This window comes from Leptopilina heterotoma, unplaced genomic scaffold (genome assembly GCF_015476425.1).
Source record: "Leptopilina heterotoma isolate Lh14 unplaced genomic scaffold, ASM1547642v1 Lhet_7, whole genome shotgun sequence".
Lineage (NCBI taxonomy): Eukaryota > Metazoa > Arthropoda > Insecta > Hymenoptera > Figitidae > Leptopilina > Leptopilina heterotoma.
Window position 1 is genome coordinate 159,546 of NW_025111161.1, and position 23,250 is coordinate 182,795.

Sequence of the window (23,250 nt, forward strand, 5' to 3'; positions counted from 1 at the left end):
TAGGTCTTGTTTTCAATTCAATGATGAACTTAATAATTAAAACATTCATCAAAATGGTTAGAAATAAAATTCAATCATTAAAAGTAACAATCATCCAAGAAGCTCACCATTGATTGCTGGACATTGGAAAACTTTTGTCGTTGGTTTGGATCCAAATTTTCATTGAACAGTGGAGATTTTTTATTAGAATCTGACAATTGGTCCAGACAAGAATCAAGTCTCTCTCGATAATCCGTATCAGTTAATAATTGTTGGATACTTGTTTCATAATCAGAAGTTTCACTTTGTTGTCTATCGGTACATTCGTGGGGTGGATAGTTATCAGATTGTAGTAGCCAATCCAATGTGTCGTAGGGTTTACTTCGAATTGCATTCAATTGTGGCCTGACAGGTCCTCGCTCAATGAGGTTCCCATCGTCGTCACCTTCATCATCTGATTGATTATCCAGATCGGTTGTATTCAAACTCTCTTCGTCGTCTTTATCTTTTTTATCGTTGTACATGTTTACTTGATAATATTGTTTACAATAATTTGAGTTGAGAGCATCATCATCATCATTTGTTAGCTCAGTGTCTTTTGAATTATTATCCATCGACTCCGTTGAATTTGACTTCTCCCTTGAATTTGATAATTTCTTTTCAACTTTACTGCAGGATCGAATGAATCTCAACTTTTTTATTTGCTCAATAATATCGCCGAAACTATTCGAATAGGTTGGTGGTGGACAGTAATGTGATGATTCTGGTGTATCATCACTCGTTGAATCGTTAGTTGATGCATCAGAATCAATAGAGTTATTCTTACAAAGAACTATTTTTGGCTTTTCAGAATTTGCCTTTGACTTGGTATTCTCAGCTTCTGAATATGATTCAGCGATCTCGTCATAAGGGAATTTTACTCTTGCCATGATTTCCTTAATTTGACTCTCCTGCGATATTCTAGAAAGAAAATTTATTTTTCTTTAATTAGAATTTACTTGTTCCTTTTTCTGAATACTTGGCATTTTAAATTTTCACTGAAAAAAAAAATATTCTTAATTTAAGAATATATGCTAAAAAAAGATGTCCCACTTAAATTAAGTGGAAATATTCTTACAATGAGAATATATTCTTATGGTAAGAATATTTCCCACTTAATTTAAGTGGGACATCTTTTTTTAGCATATATTCTTAAATTAAGAATTTTTTTTTTTCAGTGTTGAGACGCACTTTTGAACTTTTTGACTTAAAGAATAAAAAAAGTTTTGTCATGATGAATTAACATGACAAAACATGGTAAGTGTAACTAAAATTAAAAGCTTTAAAATTTAAGGATGAATTTTTTTAAACTTTACAATTTATAAACAACATAAAAAGTTTAAAATGTAAATATAAACCAAGGTGAACAAAGTCTTAAATTTTATAAAGTGACATAAAACGATAAGAGTATCATAATTGATAAGAAAACGATGACGACTGCAAATTACATTTAAATTCAAATTTAAACTGAAAACTCAATTACAAAAATTGTTAAAGAACTAAAACAGGGTTTTAAAAATTTAATAATACATACAAATTGCAAACATTTTGTTTGTAAAATAAAATGCAAAATCAGACAAGCATTTCCCTTGTTTTTGAAATTAATGCCTCTGGCGGCATTTAACGACAAAGAAGTCGATCTGTTAGATTTTTGCAAATGTTACATATTTCTCTTGTGCACCAAAAATTTTGTTCAATAAAGAAAGAATTGATTTCTTTTTTTCATACAGAAGTCGAATTACTTGACTCAGAGAATTTTATTTGGCAAAAAAAAAAAAAAAAAGAAAATGAAATCGAAATTAAGTGAAGCGGTTAAACAGCCATACAAAGTGATAAGCAATTTTTATCAGTCACCTTTATTATTGTAATTGAATCACATTTGTAATATTTATCGTTTACTTTTATGTTTTCCCTCTTCTAATTTTTATTTTCAAAGAAAATGACGTGGGTTGGTCGTTACAAAACAAAGTCTGTTTATTAGCCGTTAATTACAAGAAAAAATTTGAGAAAAGAACATTTTCCCATGAAAATTAATTTGAAGAAAGTCTACTAGAAGTCTACTAGAAGAACTTTAGTTAAGAAAAAATTTGTTATGTTCAAAAATTAATTTTTGCTTTGTGTCATTTTGTTAACACAATTTTAAAATCATTTATACAAAGCTGACGTGTTATGGTCACTCAACGCTATCTGCATTGGCGCATTATTCTTACAATAAAAATATCAATCTTATTGTAAGAATTTTGTAATTTAAGTGAGGCCACTTACTTTAAGTTATTCCCTACTTAAATTAAGTGCCCCACTTAATTTAAGTTGGGCACTTAATTTAAGTGGAGAATATTCTTGGCTCCTATTAAAGTAGGAGCTTCTTAAAATTAGATTACCATTTTTTCTGTGTTAGGGTGTTTAGCCAATTGTTGGTGACGGTAATGAATTATATGCATAAATTTTTTCTAATTTTTGATAATTATGAAAAGTTACCTTTTAAGTGAGTAGTCGATGCCTTTTAATGAAGCATTGTCCAAATTCCAAAGTTGTTCCGTTGTGGCCTGGCGCATTCTGAAAACCTACAGAAAACAGAAGACGTATAAACTATATTTCACTTTCATGCAAACAATCCATAAATATATGATGTACACTTTTATTGTTTTCACGTAATTCAGGCAGAAAATGTTACCAATGTTTATGCAAAATAACAACTTTGAATGTTTTTTAAAAATTTATAAATACATTTCTTTTCCTAACAGCGGGGAGTATTCCACTTAAATTCCTGAAATATTCCATTAAGAGTATATATTCAGAATATTTAAACCGAACACTAAATCAAATTGAAATTTGAAGCAATTCTAAATGATTACAGAAATTCAATTATTTTAAAAAATAGTAAAATTCTTATCAGAAATTCAATTATTTTCAAAAATTTTAATAAAATTCTTGTCAAAATTTCAATTATTTTAAAAAACTTTCCTTTAATTCAATGATTTTTAATATCTATTACTTTAATAAAAATTCCTAAAAGAATTCAATTAGTTAACAATAATTTTAATAAAATTTCTACGCAAACATTTAATTATTTTCATAAATACTAAAAATTTCACAGAAATTCAATTATTTACAAATTATTTTCGTATATTATTCAATTATTTTTATAAATAATAACATTTTTTACAAGGATTCAATTATTTAAATAAATAATAAAACTAAATGATGAATTTCAATTATTTTTAATACAATTTTTATGGAATTCCTCGAAAAAAGTTACATATTCTTAAAAATTTTATTAAAATTTATCAAAAGAAATTTAATTATTTTAATAACCTTTGCTACAATTTATTTATTAGAATTTAAGTATTATTATAAATATATTTTTAATTAAATTTCTTTAAAGAATACAATTATTTTCAATGTCTGCTATTTCAACAAAAATTTTACAAAAGAATTTAATTATTTAAAAAGAAATTTTTATTAAATTTGTCTCAAGAATTTAATTATTTTCAAAAATTATATAATTCTTCGCAGAAATTCAATTATGTTCAAAAATTTACAAAATTTCAATTGTCTTCACAAATAATAAAATGTTTCTCCGAAATTCAATTATTTTCCAAAAATTTTAATATATAATTCTTGGCAGAATTTCAATTATTTTCAGGACTTTTAATAAAATTCTTTGCAAAATTCAATTATTTTCATCAATTTTAATAAGCCTCTTCACAAAATTCAATTATTTTCAGGATTTTTAATACTATTTTTAGCAATTGTATTAAAATTCATTGCAAAATTCAATGATTTTCATGAATTTTCAATAAAACTCTTAGCAAAATTCAATTATTTTAAGGAATTATACTAAAATTGCAGAAATTCAATTACTTTCAGGAACCTTATTAAAATTCATTGCATAATTCAATTATTCTTATGAATTTTAAATAAAACTTTTTGTAAAATTCAATTCCTTAAGGAATTTGATTAATATTGCAAAAAAAACAATTATTTTCAATTATTATGTTCAAAAATTTACAAAAATTCTCGTCAAAATTTCAATTATCTTGAAAAATTTTTCTCCGAAATTCAATTATTTTCAAAAATTTTAATACAATTCTTGTCAGAATTTCAATTATTTTCAGGACTTTTAATAATATTCTTTGCAAAATCCAATTATTTTCATGAATTTTCAATAAAACTCTTCGCAAAATTTAATTATTTATAGAAATTAATAAATTATACGAAAATTGCAAAAATTCAATTACTTTCAGGAATTTTATTAAAATTTATTGCATAATCAATTATTTTTATGAATTTTAATAAAACTTTTAGCAAAATTCAATTATTTCAGGAATTTTATTAATATTGAAAAAAAAAGAATTATTTTCAATTATTATGTTAAAAAATTTACAAAAATTCTCGTCGAAATTTCAATTACCTTTATAAATAATAAAATTTTTCCCCAAAAATTCAATTATTTTCACAAATAATAAAACTCATCACAGAATTTCAACTATTTTTAATACAATTTTAATCGAATTTTTCGAAAGATGAAATTATTCTTAAAATTAAAATTTTATTAAAATTTGTCATGAGAATTCAATTATTTAAAAATTTGTTGATAAAATTCTTTATGAAAATTTAATTTTAAGAAACATTCAATTATTTAATAAAATATTTATTTTTATTAGTTAAATAATTGAATTCTCGTAGAATTTTCTAATAAATATTGATTTAAAAATGAATTTCTTTAAATCTTTGAACTTTTCATACTTTTAATTAAGAATTCTATAGAATTCATTTTTCTTAATAAGTTTAATGGAATTTTTTTTAATTATTTAAAGTTTTTAATTTCTAATATATTTAATTGAAGAATTTTAGAATAATCGAAATTTTGTAAAATGAAATTGTAAACAAATTAATTTGATAATTCACAAAGAACTTTTTCAAAAATCATTTTTAAGAAATTGACTTAAAGAAGAATTTTAGTTGAAAATTCATTTTGTTTTTATGTCCGCCATTTTGGAACCGCCATTTTGTTTTTTTTTAATTAAATCAAATTTGCAATCAGACACACCAAAATCTCCTGTGTCGTGAGTGACGAATTTGATAAAAATTCATTCTTTTAACTATATTTTCTGGACCAATTTGCAAAACGAAGGAAATTTTTACTTGATTATGGGAATATTTCACTGGAATTTCATAAAAAAAATATTTTTACTACTATCAGTGTTATTACTATTTATTTTATTGCCACTATCTGTCTATTATTAATAATAAAAATTATTATCATTTTTGGTATCGTATTAATAAATTTTATTTCTGTTTTAATTTTTTTTTTCATTTATGCTTTTACATAAATCAATGTTAATTAATTTTTTACTTTTATGTGTGATAAAAATTGTCGCTAATACATTTTATTATATTTTTCTTATCGCTTGACAAAATAAAATTTATATTTATTTTTATGCAAGTATAATATATTATTAAGTCATTTCCTTTCACCAGTATATAAGATTTTATGATTCAAGTCCTTGAATTTCATTAAAATGTGAAAAAAATGCGTGTTCTGCTTAAAAGTGAGATTAAACATGACCTTCATTTGGAAAAATGCGCAGAAATTTTTAAAATCATGAGAGTATATGTTTCTCTATTTTTGGATCAAAAATTCATTTCTTTTCGATTGAGATAAGAATTTTTTAATGAACAAGAGATAATGTTAAACTTTTCTAAAATCTTTTTGCAATAAGCAATATTAACAATCGATTTTTAATTACTCTATAGTATTGAAATATTAATCACTGTAAAAAAAATTTTTTTTTTTTTATTATAATTTACATAAATGTTGATTTAATTATCTTTTACAGATTTGAATGTTTAATTAAATGTTTAATTATTGTAATATTTATTTTATTCATATTAATGTACCTCTTTCTTTATTTATTTACTGTCAAGGTAACGGATTCTTAAACATTTTTCATAATTATTATTTTCTTATTTAGTTAATGATTTATATTTTTAATTTTTTCAAACCTAATTAATTCTTTATGATTTTTGCTTATTTATTACAAGTAATTATATTAATTATTAAAATTATAGTAATTATATTAATTATTGAAATTATAACGCAGTTTAATTTTTTTTTTTATTATTACTTATTAAATGTTATTTATTGATTTTAAAGGTACATCTGGTAAACCAATTGACATCATTGCTTTTCAAACATTTCTTTATATTTTCTTTACTTTTTGAAAAAAAAATAATTTTTACGTGAACAAGAAGCGATGAGTTCATTGGCACAATCTGTTGTTTGTTTAACATTTTTTTTTTACTTCTTTTTCTTCAAATGAAAGTGTGGTTCGAATATTTTGTGAAGGCTATCAAATCCACACACATTTAACAAACAAACGTATATACATATCGTTTAAAAAGAAACCTTGTAAGACAAATAGGCAACTTGCATTTAAAAGAAATATAATCACCTAATTATGTATGAGAACTTAAAGGAATGACATTGAAATTAAGCTAGACAGAAATTCGCGCGAAAATAAAATAAATGTTTTTTAAAAAATTTCTATATTAAGTTGTAAAGAAAATTAATTGCCATTTTTACTGAATTAAAAAATTTAAATTTAAATTTTTTTTCAAATAAGTAAAACAAATTTTTCTGGACTTTTATTAGGTTAGAAAAGTGCATTAATTTTCTAAATTTTAGAAGGACCAAGAAATTGTATCGTTCGGAAATTGGAATAATGACAATTTTGTTTATTTATCAAATAATAATAATAATGTTTATCAAAAACCTAATATGTAAATATGTATTTTTAGAAAGAGAATCCAAATTTTGTCAAGTTTATAATTCACTTTATTATAAAATAATTACTTTATAATAGCATTTTTTAAATAGGGTTTAAATTTCTCATATTCTAAAAAATGCAACAATAATTAAATTTTCAAATAATAATTAAAAGGTTTTCTCAACATTAATCAGTAATAAAAATTTAGATCTATCAGACTATTAATTAAAAATAAGAAATTAACTGTTTTAATTAATTAGCAATCAATATAAAAAATTATAAACTGTCAGAAATCTTCTATAATAATTGATATATTTTTGTTTCTTAACTTTTTTTAATAATTTTTCTTTTTAAATATTTTCAATTTTAAAAATAATGTGTTGAAAATCATCGAATTGTTGCAAATATTTTTATCAGAAAATTTGATAAATATTGGAATTCCTTCAAAGAATTTTATTATTTAGGAAAAAATTGAATTCTCGCGAAGAATTTTGTTAAAATTTTTGAAAATACTAATGATCCTAATTAAATTCTTTTTGAAGAATTTCTTTGAATGTTTTTTAAATAATGGAGTTTCTTTAATGAATTTAATTAAAATTTTTGAAAATAATTGAATTTTTTCAAAGAATTTTACTATTTTTAAAATCAATTAAATTGTTTTAAAGGATTTATTAAAATTTTAGAAAATAATTGAATCTTTTCAAAAAATGTTATTAATAGTTTTAAAAAAATGGAATTCTTTTGTGATATTTTTTTTGGAAATAAATTAATTTTTGCAAAAATTTTACTATTTAAAACAATAATTAAATTGTTTCCAAGGATTTATTAAAATTTTAGAAAATAATTTAATTTTTTCTCTAAAAATGATATTAATAATTTTTAAAAAATTGAATTCTTTAGTTATATTGTTTTGAATATAATATTTGAATTTTTGATAAGAATTTTACTATTTATAAATATAAATGAATTATTCAAAGGATTTATCAAAATTTTAGAAAATAATTGATTTTTTTCTCGAAAAATATTATTAAAAATTTTTTTAAAAAAACTTGAATTATTTGATGTAATTTTATTAAAATTGGATTAAAAATAATTGAATTTTTTGAAGGATTTATGAAGATTTTAGAAAATAATTGAATTTTTTTGAAATATTTTTTTACGAATTAAGAAAAAAATTGAATTTTTTTGTGAAATCGTTTGGAATATATTTGAAGTTTTTATAAGAATTTTACAATTTATAAATATAATTGAATTATTTATAGGATTTATTGAAATTTTAGAAAATAAATTAATTTTTTCTCGAAAAAAATTATTAAAATTTTTAAAAAAATTGAATTCTTTAATGAAATGTTATGAAAATTGTATTAAAAATAATTGAATTTTTTGCAAAGAATTTTACTATTTAGTAATAAAATTAAATTGTTTCGAAGGATTTTTAAAAACTTTAGAAAATAATTGAATTTTTTTGAAATTTTTTTTAACGAATTAAAAAAAAATTGAATTCTTTCGTGAAATTTTTTTTGAAAATAATTGAATTTTTGCAAAGATTTTATAACAAATTAAGAAAAAAATTGAATTCTTTAGTGAAACATTTTTGAAAATAATTGAATTTTTGCAAAGATTTTACTATTTATGAAAATAATTGAATTGTTTGCAAGGACTTATTAAAATTTTAGAAAATAATTGTATTCGTTTGTGAAATTTTATTAAAATTTTGTTTAAAAATATTTGAATTTTTGTACAAAAAATTTTACTATTTATAAAAATAATTGAATTCTTAGAAAGAATGTTATTATTTATGAAAATATTTGAATTGTTTCAAGAGATTTATTAAAATTTTAGAAAATAATTGTATTCGTTCGTGAAATTTTATTAAAATTTTGTTCAAAAATAATTGAATTTTTGCAAAAAAATTTACTTATTTATAAAAATAATTTTTATTTCCTACTACGAATGTTATAATCTATGAAAATAATTGGAATTCTAGTGAAGAATTTTATTAAAATTTTTGAAATTAATAGACAAGAATAATTAATTTGTAAATTAGTTAATAATTGAATTTTTTTAAAGTTTGAATCTGAAATTATTCAAAAATTCATATTTGATAATAAAAAATTTTTTAATTTGCATAATAATAATAAATGGGAGAAATCACGTTCCGCGCGCGTTACATTTGCTAGTAAATTAGTTTAATTTTGAAAATATTTCTAAAATGTATTATATATAAAATCAGTTAGTTATAAATACATAAAAAATTTCCACAGTTCGTTATGCTCCAATATTCATAATTTATTTCAGAATAAATTTTTCTTTTAAAAGAGTTACACGACAGTTTTATCTACATTGATATTATATATAAAAATTACATATCTAAATATATTACAAAAATTAATTAAAAGAAATCAAACATTTATTTTCAGATAAAAGTTTTTTGAAATGAACAAAAAAATTTGTAGAAAAGATTATAAGAAACAAATAATTTTCTTTGAAAATCTTTGAATTGTTTATTAATTGATAAATAAGAGGACAGTTTATTATACATCGAAAAAAAGATTTTAAATACTTAATTGATGAATATTTATATTAATCTAAATAAATAAGACTGAAAAAATATATAAAAAAAAGCTGAAAAAAACCATAAGAACGTTAATTGAGGTTCGAGCTTCTGATTAAGAGAAAAGGTTTCCATTTCGACTCCTCTTGTATGTCCAATCATTATTTTAAAACCTGTAAAACTTGCTTTCTGTTTTTTTTGTGTTCCGACTGTTTCTGTCAACTTGCACACACTTGTGTCCAATTTTGCTAATTATAGGATTTCGAATGCTAACAGAAATCTCGTGAAAACATTCCTTTGGAGTTAACACATCTGGTTCGATATATAAATTTGATTATAAAAAATATTTTTTATATAAAGTGAAAATATAGAACAATAAAGAAAATAGATTGACAGTTTTAGAAATAAAGTATTTTTTTTTAAATATCAAGTGTACTTTATCTGTTTAATAATTTATTTGAAAACAGCTTGTTGTCATTCAAATAGCTCTATTATACAGTTGTTGGAAACATTTTAATGTTATCTAAGTTTGTTTTCTGGTGTCTTTTTTTCTGCCTCATTAGTTGTCATTATTACAGTCTTGAATTATAGATAAAGTACAAAATGTGTTTCCACATGAGACGTTTATGCTAATTGCAAATGAAGAGGCCATTTTTTTTATAAAAACGAAACAAATGAACTGAAAATTATCGCACCAAATATGCCGGTAGATTATTTTGATAAGAGATCACTGCGTCTATCAACTTTGGTGCAATATTAAAATATGATACTTTTTAAAATAAGTAAAAACATAAAAATTGCTTAAGTTTTTATAATTTTTTTCTTATTTTATATTTTTATTAAAAGAATTTGTTTCGATGAAAGTAAGAAAGAATATTTTTTTCAACTTTTTTGCATTTAAATTTTATCCAGACTTGCATCATTACATTGCTTTATTATCACTTAATATCATTCTTGTTATCGATTAGGAAATCATTTGCAAATCGATAATCATGGAAATATATTGGCAATAAATATTAAGAACAAAAAATGTAAAAACATAAATAATAATATAAAGTAAAAATATTAATAATATCAAATCTAAGCGAATGTTTTGGAAATTAATGAATTTATTGAATATTTAGAATTTAAAACTCTATTTAAATAAGCTTTTTGGGCGAATGAAGTTTATTTATATCTTCTCTGAGTCATCAATGAATAAAAAGTTAAAACATATAAATTTCGTCCAAAATGTATACCCACAATGTGAATGGTAATAATTTTAATTAAAATTTAACATTTTGTAGACTAAAATATGTTTTTTGGTAGTACAATCTAAATAATTAATTATTGAATTAATAAATTAGAATAAAAATGTCATTCTACGATCTCTAAATTATTATTATACAAGTAAAATTATTGGCAAGCTTCACAGTCTGTCCCCTATTTCCCTAAAAGTCCCCTTTTTTTAATTTTGGCCCCTAAACGTACCCTATTTTCAAAATTTACCCTATTTTTTTCGACGCACGAAATCAATTATTTTCAATAATTTTTAAGTACCTAATTCTGCAAAAGAATTCAATTATCTTGATAACCAACAAAATTCTCTCCATAAAATCAATTATTATTTTAAAGATTTTTTATGAAATTCTTTTCCAAAATTCAATTATTTTGATAAATATCAAAATTATTTTCAAGAATTCAATTATTGTCAAAAATTTTAATTAAATTCTTGGCAAAATTTCAATTCTTTAAACCAAATTTAATAAAATATTATTTTTATAAATTTTAATGAAAATCTCGTCAAGAATTCAATTATTTTTATAAATAGCAAAATTTTTTGCCACAAATTCAATTATTTTCAAAAATTTAAATAAAATTCTTTGCAAAATTTGAATTATTTTAAAAAGTTTTTCGCAATTCAATGTTTTTAAATATTTACTAGTTTCATAAATTTTATCAACAGGTTTAATTATAGAAAAAACTTGTTGATACAATTCAAAGAAAAGATTCAATTATTTTCATAAATAATAAAATTTCATTTACGAATTCAATTATTTTCATCGCAGAATTTCAAATATTTTTAATAAAATTTTAAATAAATTCCTTGAAAAATGCAATTATTATTAAAAATTTTATTAAAACTTGAGGAAAGAATTTAATTTTAAGAAACATTCAATTATTGAATAAAACAATGAAATTCGTTACAATAATTCCAATATATTCATAAATAACATTTAATTCGACGCAGAAAATCAATTATTTTCAAAAATTTTTAATTAATTTTGCAAAAGAATTCAATTATCTTGATAATTGACAAAATCGCATAAATTCTTCCCATAAAATCAATTATTCCAAGGAATTTTAATAAAATTCTTTTCCAAAATTCAATTATTTTGATAAACATCAAAATTCATCACAAAAATTCAATTCTTTTGAAAAGTAATAAAATATTTTGCAGAATTTAAATTATTTTCAAAATTTTTGAAAAATTCTCGTCAAGAATTAAATTATCTTTATAAATAGATAGGGAAATTCTTCTCAAGAATTTAATTATTGTTAACAATTTGTTTAAAATTCTTCTCAAGAAGTCAATTATTTCCAAAAATTTTAATAAAATTCTTTAATTTGAAATTGTTTTCAAAAATTATTATTTAAACTCTTCTCAGGAATTCAATTATTTTTAAAAATTTAATAAAATTTTTCAAAAAGTTTTCAATTATTTTCAAAAATTTTTATAAAAATTCTTTAATATAATAAATTTTATTAAAATTTGAATTAAATTCCTGAAAAGAAATTAAGTATTTTCAAAAGTTGTTAATACAATTCTTCGTAAAAATTAAATTTTAAGAAACATTCAATATTATTCATTTTTCTATTTAAATAATTGATTTCTCGTAGAATTAAATGTTACTTGTTACTTGGGGTTTTTTAGGGTCGCCGATAACGAATATGAAATCAGATTTTCAAAATTCAAAATGGTGGTTCCAATATGGAGGACAAATTTTTTAAAATTGATCGAAATTCACTTGAAACTTGTTACAAGGGTTTTTTTGGGAAGGTTGGAGCTAAATGATGCATTTTGTCTTAAAAGTCCTCCCGAGAGAAATTTAAAAAAGAAAAAAGAAAATCGTTCAAGGTTATGATTGTGTTATTTTTACATTGTTAAAAAGTTTTCGTTTAATTGTGGAGAACTGAAATCAGTTTTTATTAATAATTTTCGAAGCAATGAGGGTTTAAACATCGGCTCTTTATATTGAGAGAGTTGATTGCCTTTGTTTATTTCAATTAAAAAAATTATAAACATAACCTAAAAACAAAAAAAAAAAATAAATAATTTCATATAAATTTGATATAATCATTAACATATATTATGTATAAAAAAAATAAAAAAATGACAATCCAAAAAAGTTAATTTTCAAAACAAACAAATGAATGCAGATAAATCTTTCAGAGGAAAAAAACTCTGTAATCAAATTGCAATCATCAAATTATATTACTGTATTTTTATTGCTATTGTTATCATTATTATTGTTATTATTATCATTAATATTATTATTATTATTATTTTTATTATTATAATTGTATTTTTATTAAATTATTATTATTATTATTTTCATTATTATTATTTTTATTATTATTATTATTATTATTATTATTTTTATTTTTATTATTATTGTTATTATTATTATTGTTATTATCCGTTCTGTGGAAAAAAAAAATTTTCCTTGCACTTTTGTTGCTACGTCATAAGGTTTATTTTTCTGGTTTTATTATGACAGTTATGTTGAAGGTACTTAGTCAATATCTAAGTGATTACTTTTTGTAAAATGTAAGTTAAAGTACCAGTTTATTATTATTTAGTATGTTGTTATGTATATTTATAATCCTATTTCTGTCATAAACTTGTAAACAATAATATTTACATTTGTAAATATGTTTTTTTATGTCTCGAGACTGATTTTCGCCTTATGGGATTTGACAATTGTAAAGATCGAAAAAACATTGATTATTTTATACTGTTTGGTCTATATTAACCCTAGAACAGTACAACATAGCTGGCTCATACTCAAATTCACTTGCAACTTATTATTTGGGGGTTTTCGAGGTCACCATTTTGAATTTTTTAAATCTGACTTCAGATTCGTAATCAGCGACCCCGAAAACCCCCGAGTAACAAGTTTTATGTTAATTTGATCAATTTTGAAAAAAAAAATGTCCGCCATATTGGATCCGCCATTTTGAATTTTCAAAATATTGAAAATCTGGCTTTAGATTCGTAATCAGTGACCCCAAAAACCCCTGGAGTATGAAAAAAATTATTGCTTCCTCATAGAGGAAGGATTGTATTTAGCAAAATTTTCGATTGTGATTTTTTGACATATTTATAAATTTTTTTTCATTATACCTAATCTTTTAGTACTTTATGTACGAACGGGCACTGTCCGTATAAATGTTCTAAATAAATAAAAAAAAATTTCGACGTTTTTTGACCTCCGAAGTCCAAAAAACGGATTTTAAACATTTGTCCCGATGTGTGTGTGTGTACTAACATTACATTTACCTCAATATCTCAGAACGAGAAAGAGCTAAAGGCCTCAATTTTTTTTAAATTGTAGGTCTCCCCGGGGGACATAAAATGAGAGTATTTTCAGCCCGATTCATAAAGTTTAACTATATTATTTTTGCATTTTTCATTTTGTAAAAAAATTTTTTTTTGGCCATAACTTAAAAAAATGTTAGGGCACCTATAAATGTTTTTCTTTAGTTTTGTAGAATTTTTTCAGACGCATCTTTTGAGCCTTCATTGAACATTTTTCGTCTATATTAGCCAGAGATATTAAAGTTTTAAAATTTTAAATTTTTCGAAAATAACACTTTTTTGAAAATTTTGTTGAAAAATATAAAAGAAACTTTAAAACTTTCATTACTAACTTGTAGAGCATTAAAAAAGGCTTCGATTGACCTATTTTTGAACCTGATTCGGTCAAAAATTATCAAATTATTGGTATTTAAAAAATCAAAAATTGTGGAAAATATAATTTTGTCAACATTCTTGTTTATTCACTTATGTGTAATTAAAAATAAGTTAATGAACAAGAATGTTGAGAAATTATTAAACTATTATAACCATCTTATAGAATATATAAAACATATTTTTTGGACCAAGATTTAATGATTTTTAACTTTTTTATAAAAATTAATTCTTATATTTCAATTATTATTATTTCTATGAGGAAGCAAAGTGTTCATGAAATGAACATTAAAATTATAAAAATGTACAACTTGGCAGCGGTTTTTTGTATTTTTAAAATTAAAATGTCATTTTGGCTTTGACGATTGATGCTGTAAAGAGTTCTTTTTAGTAATTGTTCTATGGCTTCGAATATCACTAAGACTCCTCAGTGATATTTTAATTCCTTTGTATCATTGTGTATTTATTTGTTGTTTAGCTTGATAATTATAATTTTTGTTAGTTGTACTAAAGGACCTTGAGCTCGTTGATAAAGAAACATTATAAAATAAATAAACATCATTTATTGGATTTCAATAAAAATTATTAGATTTAAGTAAATATTTATTTGATAATAGACAAGTGATCGGTTACTTGAATAAAATATGTTTGTCAATCAGGAGCATCATTTGGATTCTAATTTAGTATTTCAAAAATGTTTTATAATTAATTATTATTTTTTCACACTCTAGAGTACTTTTTTATAGAAAAAGATTTTTCGATATTTTTTCCCTTTAATATACAAAGAATTTACTGGCTTTATTTATTGGCACTTAATGCCATTACTTATTCAGAGTAAACATTTATAAACATTTTAATTCCTTTAATTTCTCTTTTTTTTTAAAAAAAAGTAGCGGCACTTTTACTCTATCTTAGTTTATTAACTAGAAGTTTATTTATTATTTGGTTATGCGATTAATAATAATCAGAAAAAAGTGAATTCATTAAATGATAAATTAATTACTCTTGTCAATCAGTATATTCATTGAACTAATCTTGAGAATAAATCTTGCGTCATAAAAATACATTTTTCTTCATTAAAAGTAATTTTTGCTCCATCTCTCAATTCTCAGAATTGACTTATTATGTAATTAAAAAAAAAAAAATTTGTACTGATTTTCGTTTGTGACTCAAACAAAAGATTCCCATCTTTTCAATCTCAAGTGAGTTGAAATTGCTCAAATGCGTTGTAGACCATTTGAACTTTGACCCCTGGCCTAAAGCGAGCTTCATGTTTTTTTAAACAAGTGTCACGTGTAGGTTTATAGAATATTTATTTTCTGGCCTCGAAAATTCTCATTGTACATTAATTTTCAAAATAATGATTTTAATCAGAATTATAAAAATGTTAATTTTTGAAATAAATGTTAATTTAAAATTTTTTCCAGTGGAAAATGAACAGTAATTAAAATAATTCATTTAGCCGAGTGATTCAAAAAAAAAAAAAAAAATTGTAAATTGTAAAAAAGTTTCGAAGCGATTCAGCCGAATGAAGTGAAATTCAACTTTAAAAATATAATTTACATAACTTAACATCTGGCATCGGTGGAGATTCGATTTAGTGAGTTTAAAAAAAGCAAATGCTAGTTTACCTTGAGCCAACTTTGTCAAAGTTTCGATGGTATTCCAATACGGAGGTCATCATAAATTAAACATAGTTTCGATTATTCTTCCAATGTTCACTTGTTTGCATGCGTTTCGTTTCGATTGCAGATAAGCTGTCAGTCTTTGAATTGGGAAGAAAACACTTTTCTTGTTAACGTCACGTCAATATAAATAGCAACGCACTTCATTGACTTTTTTTTAAAGTTCAATTTGTTTATTTTTTTCCAAAAAATGGAAATTATTTTTCCATTTTCAGGATAATATCCGAACTTTTAATCACCAGTTTTTCAAATTTAACACTTTTAAATCTTTATCTACTACCTGCGATAAATGATTCTAAAGGTAATTGTTAGTGGGATTCCCAAATCAATAGAGGAATCGATAGTTATTAATCGAGATAAAGTGTCAGATTAGGGAAAGCACTGTCACTATTGCGAACTTGTTTTCTTTACTGTTGGCGCAAAAGAAAAAAAAATAGATTACTGCGGAGATAATTGTGAAGCGAAGTTTTTTGTATTGATGTTTCGCGGACTCTTTCAACACGAGAACTAGTCCGATGAACTCCTTACCGACTGCAAAACTTGAAGAATAAACTCGTCAGTCCAGTGAATTGAAATTGAAGTGATATGCCACCTTCGCGCCTGATGCCAGTACGCATGCGTCATACATCGTTCTGACGTCACTGTGATTTCCAGCATTGAGTGGCATTCGATGCATCCATCGTTTTCGTTTATTATTTTCGTATGCAAGTGTGAGAAGCCGGCATGGGTTGTACACACGCGGAGACCGGCATGGAGCGGCATCGCTGGAAGAATTTTTATATTCCACCTGAGAAAACAGGTTTTGTTTCCATTCGAATGACGTTAATATAAGTGACCTTTCTGCAACGAGTATCATTAAGGGATTTTTAAATTCAAAGAAAATAAATATATGTTATGGAACATTTCGTATTTTATTATTTTGTTGGTCTAATATCACTGTTAGTTCATTAATTAAATGTTAATCTATGACTAATAATATTATAACTGTTTAACAATTTTTAAACACCTTTTTAATACTCTTCTTGAAATCTTTAAATTTTACAGGATCAGTAGCAATAATAGTAAAAATAACAATACAAATAAAATACTTCTTATTTCATTTATATTAAGGGTTTTTTGAGGTCACCATTTTGAATTTTTTAAATCTGACTTCAGATTCGTAATCAGCGACCCCGAAAACCCCCGAGTAACAAGTTTTATGTAAATTTGAGTAATTTTGAAAAAAATGACCGCCATATTGGATCCGCCATTTTGAATTTTCAAAATATTGAAAATCTGACTTAAGATTTGTAATCAGCGACCCCTGAGTAACAAGTTTCAACAAAATCCAGTCGCTGGGTTCATCGAGGGTACGAAATGGGTGATTCTAATTTTTCAGTGAATTCTTGACATGGTTTGAAGACAATTTTTGTACATCGAATAATAAATTTTTTAATAACGCAATTTTCTACAAATTATATCCGACAATATTTGACTTGAAGAGAATACTTATGTATATCGAAACGTTGTTAAAATAAAATAATACATTTCATAAGTTTAAAAATAAAAAATAAACCATGACAAAAGTTGAAACACATAATTGTAATTTGTAATATAAGAAAAACTCTGATGAATTTTGATTCAAAAACAGTTTTTCATAAACCAATTAAATTTGTTATGTTTGCGTCGTTTTTAATTTTTTTTCTTATTTCTACACCTTGTAATAATAAGAAAAGTTTGCTAAAGGATTTGGAGTGGACTTGATAAGATTGATAAATGAAAATAATTTTTAAACTTTTCGTGCAATTGTGCACGCGTTGCGCACAGAACTTAAAAGCGAGTGTATATCGCTGTTCTGTTGCATTTGTATCGCCGAGGAGGCAAAAAACGAAAATATTAATTGTATCGGAAAGGTGTACTAAAAAAATAGAAAAATTTAACGCTAATTTTAATGAAATCTCGAATTTAAACTAATGATACAAACAAAAAAGAGTGCGTGTTCGACTTTCATGAAAAGTTTATCATTAATTTAGTTTCACAATACCTTTAGAGTATGGAACTACATAACTTTTATTAACATTAATTGTTAAATGATTTTTCTTACACCAGGCAGCCAATCTTACCTAGTCTCCTTGTAAGCGCTTGCAGTTCCTTGGTGAGACACATTGCAAATGCTTACTTTAAAATTCTTCTTATTTCTTTAGAAATTATTCTTAGAGAAATTGTTAGTAATGTTTGGTGATAATAAATAATATTAGCTATACTTGATTGTCGACCTTGATTTTAATAACATACAAGGTCATGTTTTCAAAATATAAAACATTAATTGATTATTTTTTTTTGATAATATAAAGTGGAAAATCATTTGGAATTTCCGGAATGACATGTAATTATGATTATAAAATAATAAAACACATGCACATGGTGAAAATAATCTCAGACATTGAGTGTCTAGTGCGACTTAAGATGTTAGGATTTCATCAGACATTATCTATAATTCTAAACAAATGTTTTTTAAAAAATCTATAAAATATTACGATCTTTTAGATGCAAATATCATTAGGCTTACATAATAAACTGTTTACTATATTTTTTATCAAATGTTTCGAACAATTTTTTATTAATAAATCGTAAAATTATTCACATTCCAGAAACGTTCCTAAAACGTTTTATGTCTTTTAAGTAATGTTTACACAGTAAAACATGAAGTGTTAAAATAACACCAGAATGGAGTAAAATAATCTGCAACAATTTAATCCCTCTAGGATTAAATAACCACCAGAAAGGATTAAAATAATCTATTTTGGTGTTATTTTTAACTATGAATGAAATTTTACTTTAAAATTAAAAATAAAAAAAAAAGTCAACGATTTGTAAAAATTCAACGAAAATTTTTTTAAATTCTCGTAAAAATTTAAATTCTCAATTTATAAATAATAAAATTCTGCTCTGATATTCAATTATTTTACAAAATTTTAATCAAATTCTTGTCAAAATTTCAATTATTTTCAAAAGTTTTCTAAAGTTCAATGATTTTCAATATCTACTATTTCAATAAAATTTTTCAAAAAAATTCCATTATTAAAAAAAATATGAATAAAATTCTACGCAAACGCAAACATTCAATTATTTTCAAAAGTAATAAAAATTTTTACAGGAATTCAATTATTTACAAATTTTTTTCATAAATTTCTTCGCAATAATTCAATTATTTTCATAAATAATAAAACTCATTGCAAAATTTTAATTATTTTTAATGCAATTTTTATCGAATTCCTCAAAGAAATCAATAATAAAAAATTTTTTTTTTAATTCTGGAAAAATTCATTTATTTACAAAAACAGGAACAAATTTTCACAGAAATTAAATTCTTTGTAAACTTTTTATTAAAATTTTCCAATAATTCAATTATTTTCAAGAAATAATAAAAACTTTAACGGAAATTCAATTCTTTTTAAACATTTTAATAAAATTTTTTGCAATAATTCAATTATTTTCATAAATAATAAAATTCATCGCAGGATTTCAATTTTTTTTAATAAAATTTTACAGGATTTGTTCAAAAATTGTAATTATTGTTAAAAATTCAATTCATCGAAAAAATTAATTATTTACTAAATTTTTTTTAAATTCTTTGGAAGAATTCAATTATTTTCAAAAATAACAAAATTTTTCACAGAAATTCAATTCTTTTTAAACATTTTAATAAAATTTTTCGCAATAATTCAATTATTTTTATAAAATAAAGATTCATCCCAGAATTTCAATTATTTTTGAAAATTTTAATTATATTCTTTGCAGCTATTTAATTATTTTCATAAATAATAAAATTCCTCACAGTACCTATTTCAAATATTTTAAATCAAATTTTACAAGAATTGCTTAAATAATGTAATTATTCTTAAAAATTTAATTTCAATTCCTCGAAAAATCAATTATTTAAAAAAAATTGTTATTTAAAATTTTTTAGAAGAGTTCAGTTATTTATAAAAATATTAGAATTTTGCACAGAAATTTAATTATTTTCAAATATTATAACAAAATTGATCAAAATAAATAGATTAAATTATATGCAATATAAACTAAATTTTTTTTGAAATAAATTAATTATTCTTTTAGATTTTAATAAAATTTTGTGAAAGAATTCAATTATGTCGATAAATAAAACATTATTCCTGAAAATTCAATTATTTTAATGCATTTTAATAAAATTCTTTGCAAAATTCTTACAATTTTTTTTTAAAACTCGCCCATAGAATTTAATGATTTAAAAATTTTGTTGATAACATTTTTAATGAGAATTTAATTTCAAGAAACAAGAAATTAATAAATTATTTATTTTTGTATTTAAATAAAAGAATTTATCGTAGAATTTACTAATAAAAATGGTTTTAAAAATGAATTTCAGTTAAAATTTTAGATTATAATTAAATATTAAAAGCATTATAACGTGGATTTTTAAAAATAATTAAATTTCGAAAAAGTTTCAAACCAAAATTTTTAAAATATTCTTAATTTTTCATATTTTTGACAAAAAATTCTGTCGAATTAATTCTTTTTAAAAGTTTAATAGGATTTTTATTGAAATTTTTTTAAGTTTTTATTTTTCAATATATATTTAATTGCAAAATTTCCGAATAATTTGAAATTTTGTAAAATTGAATTGTAAACGAATGAATTTGAAAATTCTCATAAAACTCATCGCAGGGTTTCAATTATTTTTTATACAATTAAAATTGAATTCCTTGAAAAAAGTAATTATGTTCTTGCAAGTTTTAATAAAATTCCACAAAAGAATTCAATTATTTAAAAATTTGTTACTAAAATTCTTTATGAGAATTGAATTTTGAGAAACATTCAATTATTCAATAAATTATTTACTTTTGCTATTAAATAATTAAATTCTTGTAGAATTTTATAATAAAAATTGATTTTCGTTTCATAAAAATGAATTTCAGTTAAAATTTTAGATTATAATTGAATATAAAAAGCAATATAGCGTGAATATTTAGAAATAATTGAATTTTGAAATTAATTTTTTTGAAAAAGTTTAATTGAATTTTCTTTTATATTATTTGAAGTTTTTATTTTCTAATATGCATTTAATTAAAGAATTTGGGAATAATTGAAATTTTGTGAAATTGAATATTGTAAACAAATGGATTTGAAAATTGCCAAAGAACTTTTTCGAGAAAATTATTAAAAATAATAGACATAATAATTGATAATTTAATTGATAATTTAATTCAATTCATAATAATTGAATTGAAATAGTGAAAATAATATATATATATATAACTAAAATTTCATTCATTGTAAAAAATAACACCAAAGTAAAAGGTCCGGAGTCCAGGTGTCAATGTAAATTAGATAGAAAAAGAATAATAATCAAATAAAATAAATTCTTTTTCTTTAATATATATAATTAATAAATAATTATCAAATTTACTAATTGCATGTTGAAAAGAAAAGTAATTGCCTTTTTTGTTTTGCTAAATTAATGTACACTTATCTTTCTCTTCACAAATACACCTGATTATTCAATAAAATTTTTAACTTATCAAAGGTGATATAACAGACAAAAAGTTTATGAAAATTATTATGTTTGAATAGTAGATTAAATTCGTCTGACAACAAGTGTCTCATTAATCGAGAAGCATACATGAAACAACAATATTTTGCAATTTTTTCAGCATTGATAATCTGCATCACGTGAAGCACGGGGCATATGAGAACAGAAAATGCTTTCTTTATGTCTGATGCAAAAGAAGATTTTTTACAATTTCTTATCGCATTTTTAGAGTGGGTCAAATTCCAGCTTATAAACTTATATTACTATAGAAATTATTATTTATTTTTCGTGATTGTAGTTTATTTTCAGTATTTTCATTTATTTTCATCTCAAGTGAGTTTTTAATGATTTGTAATTGAAAATTCCACAGGTTTTTTTTTTTTTATTTATGTTTTCTCTAAACAATTCTACAAAAGAAAATTCCTTTCTTCCAAAGGGGGTCAAATTTTTTTTTACGCAGTTTTAAAAATCCTCAAGTTTAAGTGATATATTTGTTGGAAAATCCTATTTTCACTCTTGCGAAGTATATAAGGAAAACTAAAATTTCTAATAGACTTTTTTATACTTATTTGCAGATTGATTTAACTTTTATCATTTTTTTTCAATTTTATTTATTTTTAGATTTTGTAATTGTTTACAAACTGATTTGTAGTTTATTTTTCTCAAACAATAAAATCGTCGTGTAATAGTTTCCATAATCTTAATACAATTGTACCACACCAGGAAATGCAGAAATTTATGAAGACACTTTTCATCTGATGACGCACAATTTCTTAATTACCAATCCTACCTATATGAATTTCTGATTTCGTACGTAAAACAAAAATTAAAATTTCATGCAACTATTTTTACACTATTAAACAATAATAAATAATTATTTAAAGTGGTAAATACATCTGTTCTACATGCCGGCTTCACGTGAGCATTGATATTTATTATCCTTTTTTTCAAAAAAAAAAAAAAAAGAAATAATTAAACACGCGCTAATATAAAATGACGCTTTTTAATGACCTTGCGTTTCAATGACATTTCTTAATTAATAATTATCTAAAGTTACAACGTAATTATAAAAATCATTCGTCTTCAAATTTTTCAGATATCATTTTTTATCAATAAGATTATGTGAGATTTATTTTTACTTTTACAATTTTTCTTCTTTCTTTAATTTATGTAAATATTGATCGTATTTTATTACTTAATTTTATTAGTTTCATTATTGCTCATCCGATGATTTATTTAAAAAATTAATGATTTAATTCTGTCTTAAACTGTTTTTCCTTTTTGACTTTATTACTTTTTAAATTAAACAATTTTTTTTATTTTTTTTTTTTAATTAATGTTTGTCTTTCTTTCTATTTTTTATTATTATAATAATTAATTAATAAAAAACAGTACATAAATATATTTATTTATGTATTATACTGTTTTTTATTAATTTATTTATAATTATATTTGTTAGCACCAGTTTTTCTTGACTTTAAAAATATTATGAAATTAATTTCTATTGTTATTTCGCACTGAAAAAGATATTTATAAAAATTCTAATCTCATGAGTTATGTAATTTTATTAACGATTTTATAATATTGTACGTCAATTTTTTAAACTTTATTATTTTAAAACACTCAGACGAAAGACGAATTAAAACTATATACGGTTTCTAGAATTAGAAAACGAGTTTTCTGTTCGTCAGGTGTGTTTAGTCCGGAGAATTTTT

General features: G+C 22.3%; 2 protein-coding genes across 2 annotated transcripts in view; one reads left to right on the forward strand and one right to left on the reverse strand.

Annotated features, from left to right (window-relative positions):
• LOC122510497 overlaps positions 1-16,506 on the reverse strand; it is a 30,043-nt gene extending 13,537 nt beyond the window's left edge. Inside the window, exons 1-3 of the mRNA XM_043625187.1 lie at positions 15,931-16,506; positions 2,497-2,582; positions 108-939 (exon numbers count right to left, since the gene is read on the reverse strand). Coding sequence (XP_043481122.1) covers positions 108-939; positions 2,497-2,573 — 909 coding nt within the window. The 5' untranslated portion in view covers positions 2,574-2,582; positions 15,931-16,506. The remainder of the gene's footprint in view (positions 1-107; positions 940-2,496; positions 2,583-15,930) is intronic.
• LOC122510499 (afadin- and alpha-actinin-binding protein-like) overlaps positions 1-23,250 on the forward strand; it is a 68,019-nt gene that overhangs the window by 26,017 nt on the left and 18,752 nt on the right. The gene's annotated exons all lie outside the window — the stretch shown is intronic.